Source organism: Manis pentadactyla, chromosome 1 (assembly GCF_030020395.1).
Source record: "Manis pentadactyla isolate mManPen7 chromosome 1, mManPen7.hap1, whole genome shotgun sequence".
In the NCBI taxonomy this organism is placed as follows: domain Eukaryota; kingdom Metazoa; phylum Chordata; class Mammalia; order Pholidota; family Manidae; genus Manis; species Manis pentadactyla.
Genome location: NC_080019.1, coordinates 81,572,750 through 81,593,696, shown reverse-complemented (window position 1 = coordinate 81,593,696; position 20,947 = coordinate 81,572,750). Strand labels below are relative to the sequence as shown.

The 20,947-nt window shown below is 40.4% G+C and overlaps 2 protein-coding genes across 9 annotated transcripts in view; one reads left to right on the top strand and one right to left on the bottom strand.

Annotated features, from left to right (window-relative positions):
• Window positions 1–2,336, bottom strand: part of HPS3 (HPS3 biogenesis of lysosomal organelles complex 2 subunit 1) — a 36,719-nt gene extending 34,383 nt beyond the window's left edge. Inside the window, exon 1 of one of the 2 annotated variants that reach the window (XR_005026948.2) lies at window positions 1,903–2,336. Coding sequence is in view for 1 of the 2 variants with exons in the window: in XM_036896366.2 (XP_036752261.2) it covers window positions 1,903–2,119 (217 nt within the window). In the remaining variant the exon portion in view is untranslated. The remainder of the gene's footprint in view (window positions 1–1,902) is intronic. The other variant, XM_036896366.2, reaches the window with a different exon arrangement.
• A 111-nt stretch (window positions 2,337–2,447) lies between these two features.
• The window catches only part of HLTF (helicase like transcription factor), an 87,772-nt gene continuing 69,272 nt past the window's right edge, over window positions 2,448–20,947 (top strand). For all 7 annotated transcript variants that reach the window (XM_057498990.1, XM_036896365.2, XM_036896363.2 and 4 more), the window contains exon 1: window positions 2,448–3,287. The gene's annotated coding sequence lies outside the window, so the exon portion shown is untranslated. The remainder of the gene's footprint in view (window positions 3,288–20,947) is intronic.

Below are 20,947 nucleotides of genomic sequence, written 5' to 3'. Positions count from 1 at the left end.
GAAAACAAGTTACCTGGATAGCAGCATAGCTAGAAGTCAGCTCTGTGTAGATTAACAGAAACTATATCCAGCAGTTAAAGTTCAAGCAGAGGACTGAAAGTTACCCTTGAGCTATATGACCCATGCTAATGCCATACCACATGACTCATGAACTTTCTCTAAGACAGCTAACTGGTTTATTAAAACATCTTTGTTTTTCAAGGCCTCATACATGAGGTTACCACACTACTGCCTACAAGCAGTGAGCATGGCTCGAGGTCAGTGGTTCCAAATCTTGGCTAAAATTAGGCTCACCACAATGCTGGACCACACCCCACGAAGCTGAAACTGTTTCTCTGAGGTTGGGGTCTAGGCTTCTGCATTTTTTAAAGCTCCCCCAGGTGATTTTTAAGTACAAGTAGTGGCATCCAAGGATCCCCAGAATCACTACTTACTGACAGGCAAGAAAACTGAAGGTTTACATAATGCCTACCACTTCCAATTCGAGAATAAATGTCCATGTGAAAGAATGGGGTTAATAATGTAAACATGTCTGTCTGTCTGTCTCTCACACAAACTACACAAGACAAACTACGCAAAACTCTGGTGAGTTTCCCAAAAGAGCTTCCCAAAGGGGGATGGGATGGGGAAAACTGCCAATATTGTGAAATGACTAAAAGAAGGATTTCATTAGAAATGCCAAAATCAGAATCCTTTCCTCAAAGAGAATTTACCATCTAATAAGTGGTTTTCAAACAGGTCTGTGGACCAGTGCAGGCCCCTGCTGATGTGGTCACTTGTCAAAAAGAAAAAATAACAGCACTGTAAGTTGCTCATACTGCAAAGATATCTAATGTTTGGAGTTAAGTGTTTCTCTTTTACAAACAATGGTGACAGTAAGAAGCATGGTTTCTCACTTTTTAACATATATATCTTTACTTGACAAAATGAGCAGCCAAATACTACGTGTGGTAGTTTTTTTTTACTGATCCACAGAATCCCAACATCTGGAATCACTGCTTTAGTAATTCAACTTTTTTTTTTTTAATGGAAACTGACCCCAAAATTTTTATAAACTCACAACCACCCAGCTGCAGACAGAGCAGGGATTTGATGGAGATCTCCAATCCTCCTCACTCCTCAGTAAGTGACTCAGCCACTGGCTTTTCCACCGTAAATACTACAATTTAGACCTTTACATCCCTCTTAAAATCAGGAATCAAACTAAGTGTGTTAGGCAATTGAAAGAATCCTTTGGTGAATCCTTCTGTAATCTAAACATTTAAAAGTTAGATTTTTCTAAAATACACGCACACGGTACCGCCCCACGCCCATGGTACTGCTTCACATTTCTGGGGGCAAAAAGAGTTGTGGATGCTGCCACGCTGTTGCCGTAGGGAGGGCGGTGGCTAAGACCTGAGTTCCATAAATTTAAAAATCGGCACACATTAACTTTCAAAAATCGACATAAGTGGAAAAAGGTGTGGATGTAAAAGGAATAGCCGTGAGTTGGCATAATTGTTGGAACTGGGAGTACCTGGGTGTTCAGGCCACTATTCTTCTTACTGTCGTAAGTATTTGAAGTTTTCTATACAAAAAGAGGTTTGTTTGTTTTTTTTACTTGTCTGGGCGGAGTGTAAACCAGCACGCAACCACCGGTATCCCTGGCGAGGTCGCGGGAGGAGCCTTAGCTGTCAGCGTCCTCCGCCCCTAGAAGCCGGCGGCAAGCTGTGGTTACCACGACAACCGCACAGCTCGGCGCACCCTCAGAAATCAGTCGCTGGACTGCGCGACACGCTCTGGCGAGTTCCGGGCTGCGCGAAGTTCCTTCCCCACCCAGAGCTGCCGCGGGTGCTGCTCGGTCCTCCAGGAAGGAGGTCCCAATCCGGAGTCCAGTCGCCCTCTGACCCCGCCCCTACTCACCGGCTTCGCTGTAGGCCAGGCGCAGCACCCTGCCCAGCGTGGAGAAGGCGCACCTCGGCTGACACAGTTCCTGGCCCATTATGGCGAATGCCTCCACCTTGCATCCTGCCGCCGCGAATAGCACGTCGCTTCCTCCGCCACAGAACCGCTCGGGCTCCAGCTTGCACGGCACCACCTGCTGCGACCCGAACGGATGCAGGTTGTAGAGCTGTACCATCCCGGCGACAAGCTCCAGGCGGCCCCGGCGGTGCCCACTTCGGCCTGCCCGCCCCGCGGGGCGTCCGGAGACCCCGCGCCCTCCGCGGAGGCTGGACCACTTCCGGAAGCGACTGCGCTGAGTCGGGTCACGTGAGCGTCAGGCGGGCCTGCCTGCGGCTGGGTTTCTTAAAGAGGCTGCTACCCGGCGGGGCAGGTGCTCTGCGAGCAGTAGCACCAGCGCGGCCACGCCCATCCGCGCCCGCGGCCTTGCGGGCCCTTCGTGCCAAGGCCTTGGACCCGGCTGCCCAGGGCTGGCAGCTCCGGTCAGCGGGCGCGGGGACCCCGTATTTTCACACTGTCGCTTTCAGCTAGGCGAGATATTCAGGCCCTTGAGTACCTCTAAACAATTGATCTGCTGTCTTGTACCATTACTACTTGCTTCAGGGGCATCACTCACGTCTCCCCAATAGCCTGTGAACTTGTGGCTGAAAAAATCGAGTTGCACATGGCTGAACTCCTGGCTAAACACCAAGGAGTTGATCAGAAATACTGGAAATTCTAGGATAGTTTAGTCAGAAAGAGTAATGGCTAGAACATGCTTTGCAAAAAAAAAAAATATATATATATATATATATATATATTTGCTGAGAATTGTGGATATCATCTAGTGAACTCCAGGTTTGACAAAAGAGTAATTTGAACCACAGAGGATAGGAATACTAGGGTTGAAATCCACTGGCTCTCAGTCCAGTGCTACTAAAACCGTCTTGTAACGTATATCCTATATGTAGTCCTGACATCTTAACGGAGAGCTTGAGGTTGCAATCCCAGTTGCTTTTTTAACAAATGTAGATGAAGTGGGTATTGGTGCAACTCCTTCCAATTCATCCAGAAAATAAAATGTATCCAACTATGGACTGAGGGATGCTGTCTTCTGGCATGCAGGGATGGAACTGAAAAGAAAGAAATTTCCTTTGGTCAGTTTCTAATTCACTGTGGTGAGCCCTTTCTTCCAAGATTAGGTGCAGTTGGATTGAGATTAAACTGCCTCCATTTCCAGTACCCTCCAGATGTATAAAGCACCCCTAAATAATATCTGTCTCTCCTTTACCCAACCAATAGGTATTCTTTGAGAGACAACCAGTCGTCAAACTCACTGAGGAGAAGAATTGCACAAGATTACTCTGGTAAGCCAGCTAAGGCTGAAAACTCTCATAAAAGGTTCTTGTAAAAAACTACCAGCCTAACAATAGCTCATAACTCATTCTTTTAGAAGGAACACTCATGAACACCCTTTCTTCACAAATATCTGTCATATTGTCCCGTTTTGATTAATGTTCTCCTTCAAGACTGAAAATTACAATTTCAGTACAAAATTAACGATTTCAAGACTAAAATTACTACTGTAATTTCACCTACATATAAAAGTCTAGTTTGAAGAAAAAAGAGATTTGCTCCAAGCTTAGAACCCCAGTCTCTTCCAGAGATGGCTACTTCTGCCTTACACCTGCACCGGGCTCATCCAAGATTCTTAGGTGGGGGATGTGCCTCGTTTCCATGTTTGTCTGTAAATGTAAGCAGGAGCTGCCCACTTGTATTCCTGTTGAAAATAAAGGGGCAGCAGTGGGTACACCATCATTTCCTTTCAGGAGGCTGTGTTAGTCTGTTAGTGCAGCTGTTACAAAATATCACAGACTGGGTGGCTTAAACAACAGAAACTTGTTTTTCAGTCCTGGTGGCTAGAAATCCAAGATGGAGGTGCTATCAGGATTGATTTTTCCTGAGGCCTCTCTCCTTGGTTTGCAGATGGCCACTGTCTTAATCTATGTGGGTTGCTATAGTGAAATGGCACAGACTGGCCACCTTGTAGAAAATAGAACTTAATTTCCCACAGATCTGAAGGCTGGGAAATGCCAGCCTGTAGAGATGACAGACCATGTGGACTTACTTTTCTTTATGGGCTTGCAGAAAGCAAGAGTAATCACCACGACTGAAACTCTAGAAGAAATTTTAATAGAACCCTTGTTATCAGTAGGAATTTTAGAGGCCTCAAACAGATGTGGCTTCCAACTATGGAGATCTCAGAAGACTACCAGGGCCCACTCCTTACCTCCACTGATAGTCTGGCACTTAAATCCCCCAAAGGTACAAAGCTAGGGCATTCAGAGGCTGGCCCTTGGTTAATAAAATGACACAAAGATCATAATCTCTTACTGTAGTGAATCTTAAGTATTTTTAGTATTTAGATCAGTTTGATGACTTCCACAGAAATGGCGAGCTGCTCTCAGAATTGCACTATACACTTGATTCACTGATCAACCTACACTTCTGCTCTGAGCATCCCTCCATTTGCTAGTAACCCACCATTTTGTTAATAGACTGGGGAGGGGCAATGAAGTTGGTTAGCTGGCCTTTATCTGGCAGAAAAGTTTTGGATTGGTTCCTGCATTTCCAGCACTGATTGATAACTATATAACAAGCCTGGTGACAGACATTAAGACATCATTCAGAGATTAGGGGGAATACAGAGCAGTGTTGCATTGTTTTCACTCTTGAGCCCCTTCCATGTAATATGCAATCCTTTGAATTCTCTGCTGAAGCAGAGTTGGCCTCCGCTATTGCCCTTCATGCCTTTACTCCTTTTTATGGTCACATTCCCAGATCCACTGACCACAGGGATGAGTGTGCAGCATAGACTGGGATAACCATAGCAAACACTCAATGGATCTCCAATTCCAGACTCCTCACTGATAAACCTTTTTGCGTCTTTCACACTCTTCTGCTTTAATGGACCATTTTATTTCAGTAGTTATTTTATATATTAACTTAAAAATATAGATGCCAAACATACTGTGTTTTAAAAACAGAAATTTCCAGAACATCTTTGAGAATCTTTTAAATGTTCTTTAGATAATAAATAACTCAGTTCAGGATTTCTTTCTGATAAGGGCACCTCATGTCTTTCTGCAGTTTTCTACTTTAAGAGTCCATCTCAGTAAGGCAAGAAGCAGGACTGGCAAACCATTCTAGAAGTCTACAATTCCAAGTGCTGTAAAAGTAGTCTTTGTGTATTACTATAGCAACCAAAAGTATATTGGTGTCCACTTGTGCTGCCTGGGCTTTCAAGAAAGCATGAATGATACCTAGTTTAGAGTGCCAGGTAGTAACTGTATGTAGCCCAAGTTGCCACTAACGCTGCCCTCTTGTGTGTTCTTCCAACGTCGTGTGTGGCCACAAGAAGCCATTCTCACGGGCCCTTCTGTTTCTTCGCCCCAGAGCCTCGCCCACCCTCAGTGTTGTTCTCCTTTTCTGCCCTTCAGCTCCCATCACTCCCCACTCTTGTCTTCAGAATTCCTCCCCCCACAACACTACTACAAAAACCATTCTTCATGCACTGTTGATTTTGAGTCTATTTGCTCCTAATTACTGCCAGGAAAACAAAACAAAGCAGGCAGTAGCAGTAAATAACAAAATACAGTAAACTCCAAAAGGTTGCAATTCTCACAAAATTCTTAGAATAGTCCACAGGGCTACACTTCTCAATTCCTTAGAGAAAGTAAATTTTCCCCTAGCTCCAATACCACACACACATTTTCATACCTACCTTTAGACCTAATAAAGGTGAGCTGATGAAATAGATGCCTCCTTTGCTCTAAAGGAAGTTTACATTTCTGGTGACTTCCAAACTGGAGTTTGCCTAGTTTACTCAGTTTCTTATTCAAGACTGGCCCTTCTGGAATTTCTGTGTGTAGAATGACTCCTATCTTGAGAGAGCTGGTAGCATCCTATTTTGGGCTAAACTATTGTTGAAATTGTATGAAACTCTTACCCAACTAATCACAGACCTCTCAGATTCACGCATTCTAAACACATACTGCTTTTTTTCCTGTACAGGCAAACATACATAAATTAACTATACCTAACATAAATATATCTATTTCATGAGCTAACATTATTTTTCTGTGAACTGGGAACTAACAGAATATTCTATGAACTAGTTATATTTTTTACAAAAAGGAATGTGTCTGTTAAATACACATATTTGCCAATACTGGCTTTGTACTGCTTTTGTCATGACAGTCTAACCCTAAATTTTTTAAGAAAGTGTCTAGAGAATAATGATATGGCAAAAAGAGGGTTACTGACAAAATACTTTAAGTAACATTTCCTCGTTTCTGGGCCACACACATCCTATTCAAGATAATAAGTAGGCTTCCTGATTTTTTAAAAATCCCAGTAAACAAAATCTTTCAAAAGAGTCTTTTTATATATTATAACTACATATTTTTTAAACTACACAAATAAACTTCACATTAAACCAGTGATTCACAAACCTGAGTGTACATCAATCTCCTAGAGAACTTGTTAAAATACTTTTTGCTGTGCCTCACCCCCAGAGTTTCTGATTCAGTAAGTATAGGGGGAGTCTGAGAAACTGCATGTCTCCCCAATTCCCAGGTGATGTTAGTGCTGCTGAGCTCCAGACCCAACTTAAGAACCACTCACTAAACTACATGGCTGCATGAATCTGAAATCCTATTAAAGCCAAAAGTTTTTTACAATTGTAATTACCTCATGAAATAGTTTTAAGCTTCCATATGTTTAATGTACCAACCACAGTACTAGTCATCATGACATTTAAATAAATCAGTGCATGAATCAACAAATATTTATTGAGTTTGGCAGAGTGCCAAGAGCATTGAGTTGATAGTCATGAAGACCTGCATTCCAATCCCAACTTTACAACTATGGTCTGGGTTTCAACACTCAATCATTCTGGACCTGAGTGTCCATATCTGCAGACTGAGGGAGTGAGCAAGATGATCTCTACAGCGTCATCCATCTCTAAAAGCACCTGATGATTCTTTGATCCTACTACATAAAAGACTACTATGTGCTGAGTAAGTGAAGGAATGGGGAACACAGAGCTTGCTCCTGCTCCTTAGCTGGGGTCGCGAGATAGAGATCTAGGAAAAGGTACTAGCCCAAGCCAAAGGCAAATCCCAAGTAATAGTGTGCTTCAGAATTCCATCCTGGTGTTATGATATTGGGAAGACCACTTCTTCACTCAGGCTCAGACTAAGAGAATTGGGACCTGTTCTATAATAATATTCAACAGAAGAAACCTCTTCCTCCTCTTCTTTCGTCCCACTTTCCTTTTTCTTCTTTCCTTCCTTCCTTTCCTTTTTTCTTTTCATTCCCTTTTTGATACATATGTACTGGGCCCCTGGCAAGATAGATGGAATTGCCCTGAGTGAAGACAGGGCAAAGAGCCTGAGACCAAACCCCATCAGCTGAACCAGTTACATTACCTCACCAAGCCTGTTTCTTCATCTGCAGCACTGCTATTGTGAGCCTCATGTGAGCCTTTTGAGATAATAGATGTCAAATTTTTAACGAAGGGCCTGCTGCACAGTGAGAAGATGTTACATCTCTGTGTTGTCCCAGAGTACACAGTGTTACATGATACTAGAAACTTGAAAAATGTAAGAGTGAATAATGGCCTTGAAAATGAGAGTAGAGAACGAAGGAGGAATGAAAATGGATATGAATACTAATGAGGGAACATAGACAAAGTGGAGAGAAAAGGAGGAATTTCACTGCGGATTAGAAGGAGAATACCACAGTGATTAAGTTTGTGCTCTTGGAGACATTGTCTGGATTTGAGCCCTGGCTCTGCAGTTTACTAGCTGTGTTGTGTGTGATCTTAGGCAAATTATTTAATCATTCTGTGCCTGTTTCCTCATGTATGAAATGAAAATAATTTCTAGGCTATTATTATGAAGATTAAGTGAGCTAAAACCTGTCAAGGCATGCCTAGCACTGTATAAGCACTTAGTAAGTGAAAGCTGCTAGTGTTTAATTTAATTCACTCCCAAGAAGCTCGTTCATGGAACACTAGATGTCATGGAGGAACCACTATTGTCTCCACTGGAAATGCATCAAATGCATTCCTAGGTATGCTTTGCTGAGGACTCCTGCTTTTCTACTATGAAGTTGACACATGTAAAGTTTAGATCAGATTCACACCCCTTTTAAGTCTGACATGAGGGCTAAAGCTGTGGTTCCCAAATTTTGCTGTACATTAGAATCACTGGAGAGCCTTTAAAATCACTGATGCCCACATTGCACCCTTTATGAACAAAAGCAGAATGTGTGGAGATAGCTGGGGCCAGGCATCAGTATCTTTATTTTTTTATTTTATTAAATGTACATCACAGTGGTTCAACAGTCCCCCCCCACACACTCCCCTCCCTCTTGGTAACCACTAGTCACTTTTCAGAGTCTGAGTTTAAGGATGTTTTGTTCCTTCTGTTTTTCCTTTGTTTTTATGTTCCACAAATAAGTGAAATCATATGGTATTTGTCTATCTCCACCTGGCTTATTTCACTGAGCATAATACTCTCTAGATCCATCCATGTTGTTGCAAATGGCAGGATTTCTTTTCTTTTTATAGCTGAATAATATCCATTGTGTATATGTACCATTTCTTTATCCAGTCATCTACTTATGGACACTTAGGTTCCTTCCATATCTTGGCTATTGCAAACACTGCAGCGATAAACATTGGGTTACATATATCTCTAATCAGAGATTTTGTTTTCTTCAGGTAAATTCCTGACACTGGAATTATTGGGTCAAATGGTATTTCTATTTTTAGTTTTTTGAGAAACTCCATACTGCTTTCCACAGCAGTTGCCCAATTTGCAGTCCCACCAACAGTGTAGGAGGGTTCCTATTTCTCTGCACCCTTACCAGCACTTGTTATTTCTTATCTTTTGGTTAGTGGCCATTCTAACCAGCATGAGGTGATACCTTATGGTTTTAACTTACATTTCCCTGATTAGTGATGTGGAGCATATTTTTATGTGCCTGCTGCCCATTTATATTTCTTCTTTGGAAAAGTATCTGTTCAGGTCCTCTTCCCATTCTTTGATCAGGTTATTTGTTTTGGGGTATTGAGGCATATGAGTTTTTTATATATTTGGGATGTTAACCTCTTATCAAATGAGTTGTTTTGGAATATATTCTCCCCAGCCATCAGTATCTTTTAAAGATTTCAATATGCAACAAAGTTTGGGACCCTCTTGTTTAACAGACTCCTTTTCCTTCCTTCTTTACCTGAGACATTTTTCTCATTTCCTGTAATGTGCGTAAAACTATGAAACAGGGCAGTCCTCAAGTTATAAACTAAATTGCTCTTTAGACAAATAGTCAATAGTGACCTCTGGTGGTGTGAGGAGAACCTAAAATAATCTAATTTTCTTGGTGTAGGAATGCTCATAACACAGGGAAAAGGTGTCAGTGACCAGTCTTCCTGACCATTATGCCCTTCCATCACATACACACATTATTTAGAAAGGGAAATTGAGTGTAGAGAGGAAGTTGACCATGATCACACAGGAATCATTGATAGCTATGGAACTGAAACTTGACTGGTTCTCCAACTTCCCCTTTCTCTCAAGAGTATCCAGAGTGGCCTCATCTTCACAACTTCCCAGTATGAGCACCACCAGTGTGTATCAGCAGCTTTCAGGTTCTATTTCTAGCTCCTAAGCATGACCTTGATTCCTCTAACTGCCAAACACAGTCACATACTGATGTGAGCCAGAAGTATCTGGAGAGGAGGTCATCTCTCTCCTCTGTGCTGTTGGGTTTTGATTTCTCTTGTGAGGTAGAAGACAAAGGTTGCACTGCTGGCCAGGGAAGTCTAGCCAACTGGGCCTTCTTGTTAAGGATAACTGTCTCCATTTTACAAATGAGGAGAGTAAGGGCTATTGAAAGGTTATTGCCTAGACCATCCACCTTGACACACACCTCTCTGTCCTAATCCAAGGTGCTTCAATGCCAAGTAGGGAAACTGAGGCCAAATTACAGAGCTGTCCTCTCTAGTAGGCTTCTGAGTCCCTGGCCAACCTGTAGCCCCAGCATTAATGGAATTAGATGTGTGATATTCTCAGTATGAAGTAATGGTGGATGATGCCCCAGGACAGAGTAATGTATGGGATTGTAGGGTCTGAAAGAAGCTAAAATATCACTGTTGGAGGTTAGAGGCAGAAGATTTAAGGACTAGGGATTGGTTTTCAGTGTGGAGTGGGTCCCTGCACATAAAGTGGCAAAGTTGAGTCTCTGAAGCAGAAATGGAATGCAATCAGAGGGCTGAAGATCCGGTGAAAGGAAGAAGGGGAGTTTGGAGCCCCATTAGACTGTCTCCCTGAATACTGAGACTGAGAACAGCAGTGGCTCCAGTCCCTACCTCGCCTTCCGCAGCAGATGCCGAATGGCCACCACAGAGGACTCCCAAGATACTGAGGCCCTTGGGGACCAAGGAACCTTTCCGACCAATGTGAGCTGGAGAAGACCTAAGAACTGAGGACCCTAGGTCTTCTAGCCGCCTGCCCCTGCTTAGCCGTAAGGCGGATTTCAGCGCAGCTTTGGAGATACCCACCCCTTCCACTCCCAAATCACGCTTTCTTGGAACTTCTAGTAACGCCATGCTCTATCAAACTGGGACAAGTCTAAACAAGGTTTAGCAAACGCCACCACGGGAAGCTAGAAATTGCCTGGGGGAGGTAAAGAGTGAGGAGAGAAAGATACGAGTTAATCCTACCCACTCCATCTCGGGTCGAGAAACTAACTCCCAAGCCCTGAGCGGCTTTCTGGGAATATAGTCCTGGATGAGGGGCATGCATTCCCAGGGGATTCTGGGAATAGTAGTTTTCGGGCTCCGGCTGATCGTACCCAATTTCGCATGCGCACTGCGCCCTGAAGCCTGGCGCTCCATCTCATCTAAGTAGGCTCGTGCGGTAACCGTTGAGGCTTGGATTGGTGCACCCTGGAGGCGGGCCGGTGGGACTACTGCTCCTCCCAATGCCTCTTAATACTTTATCTGATCTGCCTATAGAATAAGATTTAGTCCTTACGGAGCCCACAATCGGAAAAGGGGTAACAAGCAAACTGACAAAACAGTGCGTAGAAGGGTATGTGTTTTAATTTTGACGCGTTGGGCGAAAGCGCATCGATGAGGAAGGTTTCACAGAGCGACTGTCGTTCGAGCTGAAACCGGACGACCCGTAGTCCCGAGCCTAGCAAGGGGTCTGTCCTAGGCCAGTGTTTCTGGTTAAAGGGTTTGCCACAGGGCCTGAGAACAGAGCGGAATTAATCAGTAGAACTTAACCATTTCGTGGGGAAAGAGGTGAAGGTGAGGGGGAGAGGGGGAGGATGGAGAAAAGGACCACTTAAAGCAGGATTGAACACTTCCGACATTAGCCCCATGTCTGAGTGGTGACATTACAGCTCTAATCAGAGGTCTTAGCTGCTTTGAATGGGATTTTAGAAAAATTCAGCTCCGTTGTGAATTTCATTAAAGCGGTTGAAGTTGGACTCAGGGATTCATAGAAAGAAATGATAGTTGGTCTGGGCTAGAGTAAGAGCAGTGGAGATGGATAAGAGACGGTATTAGAGCAATGATATATTTTTAGGAGCTAGAAAAAGAAAGGTTGGGCGGCCTTGGGGTATAGTGGTGCCATTTGCTAGATAGGGGACTTTACACAGCCTACCAAAACATTCTTCAACAACTGATGTCCCTGTTTACAAATTATCTCATTCTAATAGTAAACTGGAGATTCCTAGCCATTTATGCAACATGTGCATGTGGACTCATAATTTGAAATGTACTGATAAACAGACATTCACACAAATGCACATGTTGTGTTAGATGAGCAAAGGCACAAACTAGGTCCCTGCCCTGGGATCTAAGCTCCTCACCTCTGCCCTTAAACACCACAGCATCTGTTCCTTTTCACTATGTGCTCTTGAGCAATAATTTAACCTCTCTTGGTGTAGTTTCCAAAAGGCAAGTGCTTAAGAAGGGACCTTGTAATGAGGATGTGATGCTGTAAGCATGAACCTTAAATACTAAAGGATTTCTAGTATGGTCTGTCCATGGGTGGTGGCACCTGGAGATAAGAGATGCCTCCTTAGAAGAAAGGAACCCAGCATGTCAGTTTAAAGAGAAGTAGAGAGAGAGGTTGAGATAACACATCATCCAAGTTTTGGAAATGTAAATGTGGAAGTAGGGTTCAGTGGAAAAAGGGTTTACTTGTATTGATTTAACCAGATAGAGATTATGGTGGAGAAATTAACAAACACAGACTCCATCTAGCCATAGAACTGTCAGCATATGTATTTGTGTTGGTAGAGAGCAGACTGGGAAGTGGCAGGGAAACAAAAAAAGCTGTTTTCTTCTGGAGCTTGCTTAGAGGCAGGATGGGGCCCCAACCAATGCGAGGCTGAGCCAGGGCAGATGAGGGCCTTTCCTGTTAGACCAGGGCTGAGGAGAGGCTTCACAGGGTTTACAGCATATGTCCTTGGCAGGAGGAAGATAGAAGGGATCTAGTATGCCCTAAGGAAGAGAGAAGTGAAAACTAGGCTAATGGTTTTATTCCAATCAAAAGTAGAAAAAAGTACAGAGGTGACCTCAAGTTGAGCAGAGAAGAGGGGACTTCCATTTCAGAAGAAGCTCTAAGTCTTCAGTAACACACCTCCTCTGGGCTAACTCCCAGATGTGGGGTAACTGAAGGGGTCCAAAATCAGAGCAAATCTCTGCCTCTGGGCTTGGGGGAGAGGATGGTAGTAGGATGGTCCTTCCCTGGGATTCTATGAAGTTCTAAGTTCCTGAGGGATTTCCACACCTAGAGAAAGTCGTCAAAATACAGAAGGCCTTTGTTACCCTTTATTTCCCAGACCTATCCTAGGGTCCAAGCTGTTTCTTAACAAGTATTGGGAGTATCAGGGAAAGGACAAATAGATGCTACGTTGGGCAACGGAGGGACAGCGGTCTATTATTCAGCAGAACCTCCCATATTACTAACTCTTGAGAGGTCCTTATACCTCCAGAACACTTATTCTTTTGAAGTGTTATTGTTCCCAGTGACTGATCAGTAATAGGGCAGCCCAATCTACTTTCCTGTAACAAGCATTAGGAATTGAGTCAGTCTGATTCACAGGACTGTGACCTATACATGAGCTACATTGTCAGATACTTGACACCTCCAGTGTGCATTGGTCACATAAAGGGTAACCAATAAATATTTTTCAAAATAACTTAATGAAAAATTGAATACAAACAGTACTGGTATCTTAGCTGTATACAATAAAATAAAGAGGCATGAGGGGGGAGTTAAAGCATGGTCTTGCCTGGTGAGAAGAGACCTCACTAATTTTGAAAAATCCTGGAAGAATCCATTTAACCATTCATTATACCTCTGACAATATTTTTTGAATAGGCTAAGTGTAAGTCTCATTTATTATTTGTTCTTCCTTTAGCCATATTCTCAAGCTTTCCTGTCTCTAGCTTCAGAAGATAAAAACCATTTGAGAGTTGCATAAATTTTCCATTGAAAGACAACTAGAACGAATCTCACTTAGATCTAAATTCCAGAAACCTCCTCACAACTTTCTTCATGTGAAACTTTTAATTTGGAAAACTTACTAATTACAGGGGTCTTCTGTTTAAAATGTCCATGTTACATAAACAATGTATTCCAGAAACACGTTAAGAACTAAAAATGTCCCCAAGAAACTTGAGAGCATCAAAACTACAAAATGAGCAGAAAGTTTAATGTAGTTGGTCTATGCAAGAAATACACAAATTCTAAGGGCCAAAGCCTAAGGAATGGCAGGAGGAGGCCAAGGGAAAGATATAAATTGGGAGACTAATTGGCTGTAGGATAAGAAAGGGATATGGTTTATCTCAAATGTTCTCTGGTGGAGACCTCCCTTGGTCTCCTCTAGGCTTTTAATTTTTGTCAAAGTTGTCAGATTTGTATGATTTTTTTTTCTTGAAAGTAAAAATACAGATGTATTTTGTATAAAATTATAGCAAAATATCTGATTGGAAGCAGGAGTGATTTGAATAAATTGAGATATCTAAACAAAGGTTGGGGTAAGTTTTTGAGTTTTGTGGAGATTTCAGTTGTCTTCTTTCTACTTTAACAATGTAAGAACCTGTAAGAGAAAGGATGTTTTGTGGTAGAATAGAATTTGACTTTTAAATGATTATTTTCATTTTATATCAAATGCAAGGAAAGGTAATTTACTTCATTTATTCAGTCAACAAACATTTACTGAGCCTCTAGATTCTCTTCTTGGTGCTGTGGGATCGATCGACTATGAACAGTATAAGTTCCTTTCTTTACTGGAGCCTATCTAGGGGAAGCAGAGAGGCAGTAATCAAGAAAACAAGGTGATTCCAGTTGTAGGTTCTGTGAATATGATGTATCAGGATAATGTGATAGAGAAGGGATAGGCAAACTATGGCCTGCTATCTGTTCTGTAGATAAAGTTTTATTGGAACACAGCCACTCAAGTATTTATTATCTGTGATTGCTTTCCTGTTACTGCAGCAGAGTTGTGTAGTCAAAATGAACATACACACTATCTGGCCATTTAAAGAAGCAGTTTGCTGACTATTGGGATAGAGGGTTACTGAGGGATGAGTACTTTAGATCAGAAAGTCAAGGAAGGCCTTTCTGAGGAGGTGGCTTTTGCACTGAAACCTGAAACATCAAAAGGAGCCGGGCATGGAAACATCTGGGAGTCTGCACAGAGGAAATGAATTTCAGAGGCCTGGAGCCCTCATCAGGCTTGGTGATAGCTATGCCATAAGTAGCAAGAGGGCCAGTGTTGCCAGAACATAGGGAGCCCAGAGAAATGTATGAAATAAGAGAAAAAGAAATAGGCAAGGGCTAGATAATGTGCTGTGGAAGAATTTGGATTTCATTTTAAGTCAAAGAATTCATTGGAACATTTAAGCAGGGAGATGATATGATAGAATTTACATTATAAAGAGATGTCTGGTTGTTGAATAAAGAACTAGGAGTATGGCTGGATGAGGAAAATGGAAAGAGTTCAGTCAGACTGTTGCAGTATTGTAATTCAGGTGAGAAATGGTAGCTTGGACAGGGTGATAATAGTGAAGGTGAAGAGAATTAGGTGCATTTGTGATGTATTTTGGAGGCAGAACTGATAGGAGAGATGAGATGTGTGACATGAGAGAAAGGGAAGACACGGGTGACTACAGGTCTTTTGGCGTGCTGTATACTGAAAGGGGGAAACCAGAAGAAAAAGCACATTGAGGGAGAGGAGAGATGTAATTAAGAAACCTGTTTTAGATTTGTAAATTCACGTCTATCACATTGAGTCTGGAGCTCATAGAAGTCAGGGTTCAAGATACACATGTGAGTGTGATCATCGTATTGATAATATTTAAAGTCGTGTGGGTAAGATCATGTATAGCAGTCCTTCTTAGTAACTGAGAATGATTTGGCCCTGACCCAGGAACAATTTTGAAGCAAATCTGAGGAAAAAAGCAAAGTGAATAGGCTTGAAAATTATTGTATGTACAATCCAGCTTGAGAACAGTTTTGTAAGACATTATTTTTGAGGATGTGACTTTAAAAAAAAATTTTATTTATTCTTTATTTATTTAAGGTATCACTGATATACACTCTTTTGAAGGTTTCACAAGAAAAACATCGTGGTTACTACATTCACCCATATTATCGAATCCCCCCCATATCCCATTGCAGTCACTGTCCATCCATGTAGTAAGATGCCACAGAGTCACTACTTGTCTTCTCTGTGCTATACTATCTTCCCTGTGACCCCCACACACCATGTGCACTAATCATGATACCCCTCAATCCCCTTCTCCCTCCCTCCCCACCCATCCTCCCCACCTACTTCCCTTGGGTAACTGCTAGTCCCTTCTTGGAATCTGTGAGTCTGCTGCTGTTTTGTTCCTTCAGTTTTGCTTCATTGTTACACTCTGCAAATGAGGGAAATCATTTGGTACTTGGAGGACATGACATTTTATAAGAAGACTTTGCCAGAGTATGACATGATTTTAGTTTGCTGCTCCCTCTTAAAAATTTTACCCTATTTTTATTAACTGTTAATTTTTCAAGTACTTTCTAAAATGGTTAGGTTTTAGTAAAACAAGGAAGTTTTTTTTTTTTGAGAGGTCATCTCTCATATTTATTGATCAAATGGTTGTTAACAACAATAAAATTCTGTATAGGGGACTCAATGCACAGTCATTAATCAACCCCAAGCCTATATCTCAACAGTCTCCAATCTTCTGAAGCATAACAAACAAGTTCTTACATGGTGAACAAGGTCTTACATAGTGAATAAGTTCTTACATGGTGAACAGTGCAAGGGCAGTCATATCACAGAAACTTTCGGTTTTGATCACACATCATGAACTATAAACAACCAAGTCAGATATGATTATTTGTTTGATTTTTATACATGATTTATATGTGAATCCCACATTTCTCCCTTATTATTATTATTATTATTTTAAATAAAATGCTGAAGTGGTAGGTAAATGCAAGATAAAGGTAGAAAACATAATTTAGTGCTGTAAGAGGGCAAATGTAGATGATCAGGTCTGTGCCTATAGACTAAGTATTAATCTAAGCTAGACAAGGGCAACAAAACATCCACGGATGCAGAAAATTTCTCTCAAAACAGGGGGGATGAGGTTCTAAGCCTCCCCTCTGTTGGTCCCCAATTTCCCTCCTGATGGCCCCCCTGAGACTGTGCCTGTCTTAGGTTGTTCCTCTCTTGAGGAATCTTACCCGTCTCTGGCTAACCAGTCATCTTCCGGGGCCATACAGGGAAATGTAAAGTTGGTAAGTGAGAGAGAAGCAATATTCTTTGAAAAGGTTAGCTTTTTACTTCTTTGCAGATTTATGCCCTGTAGCTTCTATGCCCAGCATTTGTCTTGAGGTATCTTTACCACTTGGAAGAATTACGATACTTGGTAATTTTCGATATGAGGCACTAATTCTACTAAAGGGTTGTAATTAGGAAGGAAGAAGAAAAGCTATAGAAGTAGCAGACGGAAGAAAACATGGGAAGATTGATTATTTCTTTGGCATATCTTCTTGTAGAGTAATATAAGCATGTATAGGTTTTAAACTACTAATTAAATTGCGCACATACATTAACATAATAGGAATACAGCTGCATAACAAAAGCAGACCTACAATTACCAGCCATCTCCAGTGAAACCAAGAAAACCAGTTAGGTACCCTAGGCATTTGCGAAAACTTATCAATGATATGATGGATATTGTCTAACTGAATTTGAATAGTTTGAGAAAAACCAGACAAATTAAAACAACACATTAAAACAAGGAAGTTTTTATGTCCTAAGTTAGTCTGTTAGTTTTATGCCACTTGTATATTTCTTTCTCTTTTATTTTTAATTTTTTTTACTTTTAATTTTTGTGTGACTTAATCTCTGTGTGTATTTTCAGTTAGATTAAATTGTTTAATCTGAGGGAGAACATTTCGTTAGTCTGGGAATCAGGTAATGAGGATTTAGATTATAGCCCTTTTTTAGATAATTTTCAATGATGATGAAGAAAAATATGTAACCTTATTGTGTGTGTTTTGGGACTTTGAACTACCTTAAAAATAAAAATCTAAAGCAGCAGTATTTTTAATGCTTCCCTAGCTCTCTGAATAAGGATATTTTGTAAATAGGTTGAAGGAGGATGATAATATCCTAGTTATGCAGTAGTATTACAGTAGGATTTTTAGGTTGATGTGGACTTATATTGTTTGTGTGGTGTTTAATGTGGTGGGAAGTAAGAGAGAAAATATGCTGGGGGCACAGGTCAACTATGAGGAGGAAAGCTTGCTGTGATGGTTTTGCTTTGTTTTGGATTTTTGTTTTGTTTGTATCATTTTAGATTTACAGAAGCCCCTGACTTAACAATGGTTTGACTTTATGATGTGTAAAAGTGATACACATTCAGTAGAAATCATATTTGAATTTTGATCTTATACTGGGCTAATGATATGCAGTATGATATTCAGGTGATGCTGGGCAGTGACAGAAAGCCACAGCTCTCAGTCAGCCATATGATCATGAGGGTAAACAACTGTTACTCTCAACCATTCTGTACACATACGACCATTCTGTTTTTCACTTTCAACCCAGTATTCAAAAAAATAACATGAGATATTCAGCACCTAAGGTAGGCTAGGCTAAGCTCTGATGTTTGGATAGGTATATTAAATGCATTTTCAACTTAACGATATTTTCAGTTTACAGTGGGTTTATTGGGATGTAGTCCATTACAAGTGAGAAAGATCTGTAGTTTGTTTTGGGCAGAGACAATATCCATTAAGGAAGATTCTTGTTAAGTGTGGTGTTGATTGCACGGGACCCCAGGCGTGGGTGGTAAACAGCAGGACAATTCACCGGCTAATTAACCTCAACAAAAAACATGTCAAGGCTTAGTGTTTAAGAAAATATTTACCTTCTTGTTATTTTTGTAGGCTGTCCCAGATTGTTTGCTGCACTGATACTGAGAAATACAGAACTGCATCCTTTCTGGCTTTGCTTGGTTGAGATTTTCATTTCTCTGTTTTATACAGTCTCTCATTAGGCATCCTTTTATGCAAAATGAACACTCCATCACCTTTTGAATGAGCTGCTTCTCCATGACTTCTTTTTCTCCGGCTTTGAAGACACCTTCACAACATACCTATTGAACTCCACTCATCATTCCTCCAGCTTACTGCTACTTAGTCCATAAAGCCTCTTAACACCTTTACTCTAGTTTCCAGAGCACATTATTTTTTATCTCTATTACCCCACTTTGTTAATCTCCCTTGCAGTTTAGTGATATGTATCCTTTAGTGTAGTTTCTGATTTGCCTGCAAGAACAGGTCTTATTTTCTTTTGTATATTTAGAGGTAATATATTACTTATCTCTTATACTTATTTAAGTGGCCATGTATTACTCACATAGACCTCTGTAGTTTTCCGCCTGCGGCCAGGAACTCTTGCCAAAGGTAATAATATTTATTCACCTGTTTTTGGATTTAAAAAAATTGAACATATCCCCACAATTGAAATACTTATGTTTAACATTCCTTTTAAGAAGTATTTTTACTCAAAATTTATCATTTCAAGTTTGTTCAAGCTAATTAGGAACTCTTAATTAAAAATCTAATTAAGCTCATTATGTTTTAGACTATCTTTTAGTAATAGTGAGGTTCTTGGGAAAAGATTGAGAACTACTCTTTTTGGTACTTTATAAAATTAAAAAATAATAATGTACAAGTTTTTGCCACTTCCTTCCTAAATTTGAATTTTCTTTCAAATAAATAGTAATTTTTAAACAAGCATATAGTGATTTATCTCTTGCTAGAAGTATCTGAAAGAGCCCCTCTTAGAATACCAGGCTAGCTGTGTTTCTCATCATTAAAAAAACTTTGTATTAATGTTATGGGTAAAATGTATGTCTTGCCCTTTTAATTATCTTTCTTTTTCACATATTTATAATGTACCAACCATTGATATCTCCTGAAAAGCTCAATGTCTGAATATTTACAGCCAGCTGTGTTGACTTTAGTATGCTAACCTAGGTTATCAATGCTTTAATGTTCATCTGAGGTTATATCTTATATTATTTCTTTTTGACCCAATACTGTACCTAGAAATATTTGAGAAATGAAAATTTTATTTTTAATATTATAAAATTAGCAATTCAAGCAGGATATTAAGGATGTTCTCATCTGAAAACTTCATGTGTTTATTAACTTAAATATCTTGGAATTTCTAATTCTATTAGATCAGTAGATTAAATTATAAAAATCTATTCTAATTCTTTTTTTTCTTCAAATTTGAGAAATGTGTTTGACTTTTTGCAGTTTTTTAAAAAACTTTTTAAAGGACTATTTGAAATACGCAGCTTAAACCTAATTTTTAGGGCTAACATAGGTGTGGTTATAGGATGCAGTAGTTTCGTGACTTGTGATGACTAAAAACTAATTTGCAATTAGAATATAGTTTCCCACATTAAAAAACAGTGTTTTTGATAACATCAAAAGTGCATTTAAAGTTTAAGCTTAATTTTCTAGCCATAAAGGAGGCAGAAAAGTATTCACCAATCTTTGAAAGATTCTTTAAAATAAAAAGAACTTTGGCCATGGCCATGACAAGAATTTAAATAATTCCATAGCCCAGAGTGGCACTTTCTTGATGCTGGGAAAAGGATCTTGGGCAGGATGCAAAGGAGGGGACAGATTCCAGGCAGGCCTAATGCTTCAGCAACTCTGTCTTCTGCCAGATAGGAACCCTTAGTGAGCCAAGGCCAGAGGAGGAGGAAACAATTATCTCCTGGGAAAGTCCTCTGTAAGCTGGAACACCACAGATTTCTCAGAGTGGGAGCTGGGATCAGAGTGTCTCCTGGTTCTTGATGAAACAATTCAGTCTGTTTCAAGGACATGAACCTGGGAAAATGATTGGCTTGTGGAAAATGTTACTTGGGCATTTAGAAATAACCCTGCTGCTATGCACTGGAAATCAGCCTTAATTTACAACTGTATTTCTTGTTAAGTGTTAGAGGACTTACTAGGTAATTACTCTATTACAGCAATATTAGTAATGATAATAAGAGCATATGCTGAGTGTTTACTTCAAGATAGATACAAGATATTCATTATATTACTTAATTAAGAAGAATTTTACTTAGCGTTCATTTTATGTTACTTCCCCTGCCCATCAGCTGTTGTTGTACCCAGGAATCTGGTCTTGATCAAAATCAGTATAAGGAAACTCAGTTATAAATAAGTAAGTCTTAAAAGATTTTATAGCCTTATAATTTCCTATGCCTTATCTTCGTTATTTTAAAAAATGGTTCAGAAATGTACCATTATTTTCTGATTTTGATAATTCTGTGATGTAGGTTGTTTAAATAAATGGGATAAGAGATATGAGGGAACTTTTTGTACTAATTTTGCCACTTTTCTGTAAG